This window comes from Bombus vancouverensis, chromosome 5 (assembly GCF_051014615.1).
Source record: "Bombus vancouverensis nearcticus chromosome 5, iyBomVanc1_principal, whole genome shotgun sequence".
In the NCBI taxonomy this organism is placed as follows: Eukaryota; Metazoa; Arthropoda; class Insecta; order Hymenoptera; family Apidae; genus Bombus; species Bombus vancouverensis.
Genome location: NC_134915.1, coordinates 9,308,859 through 9,316,241, shown reverse-complemented (window position 1 = coordinate 9,316,241; position 7,383 = coordinate 9,308,859). Strand labels below are relative to the sequence as shown.

The following is a 7,383-nucleotide window of genomic DNA, read 5'->3' as shown; positions in this document are numbered from 1 at the left end:
TTATCATTTTCAAAAACGCTTATATTTTATTCAAAAATATCTCGACGCACTTATAGCTATCTATACGTATGCATCAGCTCTGGTATCTGTAAACTACGTAACATTCGGCATACATACTCGTATGTACATATTCTCGAAACGGTGAACTCGACAGAGTTTCCAGGCCGAACTCTCGCCTGTTCCTCTCAATGGACGCTTATCGTTTCTAACTGAACGAGTTTCGTATATCTACAAAGCGCACTCTCACTCTGTCTCTCCTATCTACCTTTCCCGATTCAATGTTAGAACTTGTTGCCTGTTATGATTATCGCGATAATGATAGAGTAACTTGTTCGATTAAATCTATTCTTTAGACCTACGGTCGAGCTATGTTACGAAGTCGATCTCTTAATCATATAATACATGTACAAATACACCGTAGAACGACCAAATCTCGTCTCTGGAAGTGAATTTTCTTTTCATCCCTGACTCCACCAACATTTTACTTAAATTCCTGCAAACGAAATTTGGACGTTCTACAGTAGCTGCAGCTTTCTTTCTAGAAATTGGCACTAAGAATTCAAAGACAGAATACTGTTGGTAAATATCCTCTAACCCCCCTCCCCCCAACACTTATACATTGACGATCTTATACCCCTATTAAATTCTTGTTTAACACATCGTACCAACCATAATTCCAAAAAAGATTCAACGAGTTTGAAACATATTCGAAACTGATCATTCACACACCGTTACAACCATAAATTTCCTAAAATTCTCTTATCACTGGGTCTACGATCGATCGTACTTGTTATCGTCGCATGATCTACTCATATATGATCTACTCTACATGATCTACTCATATACGGAAGATCGCGAGACTCAACGGCATTTAACGGCTAACATGCTTACTAATTCGAAAACGCGAGTCGGCTTGAGTGTACTTATCTACATGGAAGACGAACGTGGCCCGTGGAGGGTGGCTGCCACCCACGCGGAAGGAGCGAGGAAGACGAGACGCGTTTCGAGCGAACGATAAGCACCGGTGTACTGACTTCCGCGTGAAACTCTCGCTCGACGGTCGACGTAATTAATTAAAGGACAAACTTCACTGTCCTAGCCGCGCTTCTAATTCTAATCTTATCGGTGTTCCCTTGCCGCTCGAACGATGCCAGTGTCATGAACTTTTCTGCTAATTTTCATTCCTTTCACTTTTCCTGTAACGCTAGTTTATCGATAGTAGTACCAATTTCATACGAATTTCATCCTAAAACACAAATTTTTTATGATTTTTATGATTGACAAAGTTTTCGTTTGTCATATAGCACTTCAAAATATCATTATTAGTATTATAACAATAAAAATCTGGAAAAAATTACTGGTTTGTGTTTCAGAATTAACATGACAATTACTTTCACATCTCCAGTAGGTAAAATGTGGAACGATATACATGGGAAGAGGACAGTTTTCATAGTTTAAACGAGGAGAGGAAAAAAGGCGCACAGAGTAACTGTGTGAAGCTAATTGGAAGTTTAAATTGCATCCGGAAGTCCAATCGGATAACAACGTTTCCGCGAGGATCTCTCGCGTTTGTTTTTCATCGGCAGGTTGTTTTTGTCTGAAGAAAATGGCTCGCGAATAGGACATCAAGAGATGTGGAAAAAGGATATATGTCAAGGAAGATGGAATATAAGCATAATGACGGATTATAGACTAGAACGAATATAACAAAGAAAAAAGAATGGAATCGCGGAGAGGAAGCAAAGTTCCGACTCTATTCGAGTCGTCCTTTTAAATAAGAAACGGCTATCCATGTACTATTATGTTCCCACATTCCTATTTTTCCCTATAGATTTCTCTGTCAAAGTTTGAATAAAGATTTCAATTTTTATTTTATAAACCAAGGTTCCCTGATAGCAAATTCGATGAAATTTTTAGCCGAATTAAAGTTAAACTCACGGCATCGTACGAGCGACGAAAACGCCACGGAAATAAATAACGCGTTCAGATGTTAATATTACATGGCTTCAGCTCCATGAACTGATAGGGCACGTGTAGCGTGGTGTTGTTGTGTTCCACCAGCAGGTGACCTCGCCTGGGAGACGCACCCACGACCAGAACCGTTTCACCCTTCAGGAGCACCACCTCCCCTTCACCCTCTTCTGAAAGAACAATAACTCCACCCGTATTTGGAAAGCAAAACCAAATGCGTAGTACGATGAATCCAGGGAAGAATCATTCTAGAATAAATCGAACCACTCTGCACGAATAGAATTAGAACTCGAATCTTTCATCTACTAACACAACTTAAACAAATTCTCCAAATGTTTCATAGGGCATTGTATTTCTTTGAATCATTATCAGCGATCAATATATAAATATTCTCTAATACAAAATTCGACAAAAGGACAAAGTTATGCTATTTTAAATCAATATCTAGCTAATACACAAATATTCCCTAACACGATGCTTAAATTCCCAAGTTTAATAATATTTATTAGAGCAACCACCTCCTTACCTGGGAAGGGCATCTTCATGATTCTAGTCTGCGGATAGCCCAACTTTGTGTTTCCAGTCACGGTGTACGATCTACTGGGCGGTACCGGAGGTGGTCGTTCCTGCAACAAAGTTCCATTTTGTTTCACAACCTACAGTCAAGGCCTTGGAACAGAGATCTCCATAAAAACATGCCAGCTCTGTTTACCAAATCCAATCCGAATAAGGTGCACGTTTGCTGGATCATTTTCTGGTCTGCGCACTTCTCCGATGGATCGGGAGGTGGCGTGCCAGCGATTGGCTGGGGCCTAGGTCTTGTTCCGGTTCCGGTACCCGTGGCAGTGGTAACGTTCCTTTGAACGGTTCCAGTGTTAGCAGATGTGGGTTGTTGAGGCTTTTTCTGACCGATACCAGATGTTACACCTATAGTGGTTTTCCTCAAAGGCCACCTTCTCCGCACCCGCCAACCTCTCCACGTGGACTGAAAATAGGTAAAGAGATAATTTAGCGTTCCTTAATTAGTAACTCTTTTTTTAATGTAAGATGGAAGACTTTTGATTAGGTAAGTTTTATTTCTCCTTGTGTCAAAAGTATTTGTCCCAAAATTGTTTCTCTCAATAATTATTTCTATATCTTCAAATGCAAGAAAATTAAAAAACGATATTTTGAGAGTAAACGATTGGAAATGATTCCTATTTATTGTTGTAATAATTCCAGATGGAATATCTCGATTGGAAAGCATTTAAAAAGTGGAAATGGATCAAATACTTTAAGGAGCTCTGAGGATATTAAACAGCATACTTCTTTTAAATGAACAAAGAACACTAAACAAGAAATAGCGGAAAGGGTTTTATTAACGTTTCGTTGGTAATTAAAAGATAAGGGCGTCGCGAAAAATCCCATTACCTGTATCACGGTGGCGGCTTTCCTGCGTGTTTCCGAGCGTAGGTTCTCGAGTTGTTGCCTAATGCCCTCGCTGAGGAAGATGTGCCTCTTGCCAAGCGCCCAGCTGGTGCTCGCGCCGAATTTGCTCTTCAGTTGCTGTGCGTTCTGCAAAATAAGCTTCGTATCCTCCACCGCTTGTTCCTCGGCACGACGCAGTTGCTTGAACGGCGCGATCAACCTGTACCTCGCATTGAACGCCTTGAAACGCATCCGATGCGGATATCCTGCAATTTTTTCGAGCCGACGCCCTCTTCTCAACTAAATGTTTCAAAAGAATAATCCTAACAATCAAATAATAAACTATTCTCCTTTCAATAGTACATTTTGGATAAGAATTAGAATCGTTCAATTGAAAGATTTATATTACGTCTTTGCCGCCTGATATTTTTATCGTCAAAAATTATTATATAATGCACTGCACAAAACACCTATTGTTTCAGTCATACATCTACTACAATTTTACATTGTATACACGATCAACTCTAGTGATACAACGCTAGATTGATTGATTAAAAATAAACGAATGTTAACGTCGTGTTGAACGATCGTAAATTGATTGAAATTTGATTGAAAATTGACTTAAATGTATGAAAAATTAACTTATTTTTATTATACATACTACATACACATTTCTAAATCTGAGAAATTAAGAAACATTCAACTCCCACGACTTCCAAAATTCTACTATTTTCAGGGAGGAATCATTGACAGGGATAAGATCAAACGCCACAGGCGATAACAGGCAAAGAGATCTACCACGCGCGTATGTAAATTCCCTGTCGTAGATAGTTTCAAGACGTACCGCCGGCCATTAGATTCACCGTCTCGAGAACCTGAAGGGATCGTATCTGACGCATAGTCACGCCTCTGTCTAAGTGAAGAGGCGTCTCGGTACCGTTGCTCCTAATGCACCTGACAAAGTGGGGCCTCGCGTGGACCAAAGTCCTCAGGAGATTATCCAGCCTCGTGTGGAAGTCCTGCGTTAACGTGGAGATCGGCTCGTCTCCGTTCAATCTGAAAGGAAATTATCAACGATCGCTCTTGCACCTCGTAAAAATCCTGCCGACCAAAAATTTCGAATCACATTTTAATTGTATCTACGTAGAATCTCCTGCCAATTTTATTACTAATTTAAATAACTTTGTAGAAAAAAAGATTGTCTAAGATGATAGAATTCTAAGCTGATTTTCTTGTTTTTTAATTCTTAAATTTTATGGAACAAGTGGCGATTCCAAATTTTTGGCTGTGCGATCAGGGTCTTTTTCTTACAGGTCGGTATGGGATGTGGGCGATATCCTGAAGCTGACACCCCTGGGCACTGTATCGCTCGCGTAGAGAGCTTTCAGTTCGCTGCCAAACAGATGGGTGGCGAAACCAAAGCTACACGTGTGCTTGTAGAATACGGCTACCAGATCGTCGGGAACCACGTCCTTATTGGTATCTTTATAGAAAAATTCCGTATTTTATGGTGTACCATTGTGAATAGGGTTTTGAGGGGGATGTCTTTTTATTCTTCGGTTTCCAATATCGAACTACGTTTGAGGTTTGGATTGAGAATTAAATTGAGAATTAAATTCAATAAAGATTTCGATATTTTTCTTCATATTAAAGATAAAACTTGGTAGACATTATAAAACAAGCTTCCCACGAAAAAAAATATAAAGAATCATTGTTGATTTAAATAAGACGTAAGGATAAGTATAAGAACATATATGTACATTAAAAAATATTATCGTCCACATACCCAGAAAATCGGAGGCATCGTAAGTAACTCTGCCAGCGAAATGCTGGATCCCAAATGACCTGCAATCTACGGTCCTAGGTTCGAACAACCGTGGATTCTGTTTGTGCTGAACCTTCACTTTCGCCACGTAGCTCTCAGCAGTGCCACGAATCGAACATTCGACATCCAGCATACTCAACAGACCGGTTCTCTACGAAACAAGTCGGAAAATCCTCGTACTACATGCTTCTCGATCGTTTGAACAAATCCCAGATTTGAATAAATTATCGAAACTTCTTAAACGCTCACCAGAGAAGAGATGAGATCGATACATGGCACGTTATCGACGTAGTCGACCTCCACGTCGCATCGAATGCCTTCATCGCGGCAGCTCTCGATCGAGCTCTTAAATATATGCGTGTTGTAGAAATGTTGCATGGTTTCCGCGCATAAATTGATGCACAGATGCTCCAGTTGACTTGGTTTTGGATCCTCGAAACCAAACATGTCCAGGATTCCGATGAAGCCATCCGTCGCGTGCCGTACCGCGTTGTTCAGCGCGGTCATGCTTCTGGAACCGGTACCACCTGCACGTGACACGAGAGATTGCGACTAATAGAGAAAAGAATAAATTTGGAAGTAATGAAACCTATAAGGGTGGCAATAGGTACGTTTTAGTTAAACAGTTAACTGATGCAACGTCTTTGAAAAGTATGTACGTAAAATGTGTCGCATTGTTCACGCTATATACAATTTCTTCATAATAATTATTTATATTCTTTTCTTTGTTCGTTTTATTTCGTCTTGGCTTCCAAATATTCAAAGCATGTTAAATTAAGTCTTCACTAAAATTGTAATTTAAACAGCAAATTGTAACTACTTTTTACGCATGACGAGTATACTCGTCATAACACAAAATATTGCCATTTCTTCATGACAAGTATACTCGTCAAAAACAGCCAGCTGGTTTTGTAGTACGTGTTATTTCATATAGCATGCCTTTGCTAACCCCGCTGCCTTATAATATCGAGTCATATTCAAGATACAAACTGGTTCCGATGCAACAAGGATAAGATTATATTTGCAACAAAGTTGAGTTTCAACGTTAATTTAAATTTTAGTTCGTTAATATTAATCCTTACCAAAGATTAATAGGTACAAATTATTATCATTCAACATAACTTTATAGCAGTGAAGTGAGATAAGGCTCACAGTTAAGTTACTAAAAAAAATTGTAAGGCAAGGGGTTAATTTTCCTTCCTTAAATAAGTTGCAATTGGGACAAAATTTTATTTCACATTCCTTAAATAAATTCACTTATTCGTTCAATCTGACAATTTTAATTGTGTCTATCATACCGCTCATAATTATTCGAACAATTTCAATAGTCGATGAACATTGCTTGAACAATTTAAATTTAAGACACGTACGACTTTTTACCAATGATACGACCAAACCAAAATCTATTAATCCGACAGAGGGTCGTATGTGTTAACAATAGTAAGGCACCAAGTGACTTTTAATTAGCTTTTATACCATAAAGGAAATACAATAAAAAAAGATTCGAATAATTATAAGAAAATGATTGAATTGTACGTATACTCTATATATTATTTGTAGAATTATTAGTCATTTTCAAATGACCTATTGTACCACAAATTCTAGACTTCCACCTACCTGCAGAACTGCCAATAGTGGACGCATGTTGACTGGTCACTTCGGCTTGATTATGAACAGATTCATTCGAGTCCGACGAAAGTGTACCAAGGGTGGAACCTAGCCTCTTCAGGCTGTTGGCTCTCCTGACGATCGTGGCGACGGTACGGCAATACAGAGCTTTGGCCAGCGAGTCCCTGGTCATGTTAGACTGCATAAACAAACACCCTTCAACATGGTTCCGCTCCGACCGATCGGCGGCGTTATAGCACAGATTGCACGGAATGAGTTAACAGTACCATATTTGCGTCGCAGACCGACTTCACCAGCTGGCCACGGGCATTGTGCGTCCTCGAAGTGAGTCCTCTAAGCAGTGCTGGTGGTGGCACGCCTAGAAGAGCCGCGACAGAGGCTAATTCGTTCTCTCCGATGACACCGACCTCGACTCCCGGTCGATCCGTGAAACCAACGTTGCCCAGGATCAACACTGCCGCTAATACTCGCACTACATCTAAGAAGGGTATACCTAACACACCTATAAATAATATTGTGTGATAATTGAACTTGGAATATTTGGAAAATTT

The 7,383-nt window shown here is 39.6% G+C and overlaps 1 protein-coding gene across 3 annotated transcripts in view; it reads right to left on the bottom strand.

Annotated features, from left to right (window-relative positions):
• The window catches only part of dachs (unconventional myosin-IXb-like dachs), a 30,901-nt gene continuing 23,518 nt past the window's right edge, over window positions 1–7,383 (bottom strand). Inside the window, exons 8-17 of one of the 3 annotated variants that reach the window (XM_076618621.1) lie at window positions 7,099–7,334; window positions 6,821–7,010; window positions 5,453–5,730; window positions 5,165–5,354; window positions 4,690–4,861; window positions 4,223–4,434; window positions 3,382–3,644; window positions 2,684–2,956; window positions 2,498–2,597; window positions 1–2,138 (exon numbers count right to left, since the gene is read on the bottom strand). In XM_076618621.1, the coding sequence (XP_076474736.1) occupies window positions 1,984–2,138; window positions 2,498–2,597; window positions 2,684–2,956; window positions 3,382–3,644; window positions 4,223–4,434; window positions 4,690–4,861; window positions 5,165–5,354; window positions 5,453–5,730; window positions 6,821–7,010; window positions 7,099–7,334 (2,069 nt within the window). In that variant the 3' untranslated portion in view covers window positions 1–1,983. Of the gene's footprint in view, window positions 2,142–2,497; window positions 2,598–2,683; window positions 2,957–3,381; window positions 3,679–4,222; window positions 4,435–4,689; window positions 4,862–5,164; window positions 5,355–5,452; window positions 5,731–6,820; window positions 7,011–7,098; window positions 7,335–7,383 lie in introns of those variants that run through there. The other 2 variants (XM_076618620.1, XR_013058391.1) reach the window with 2 other exon arrangements.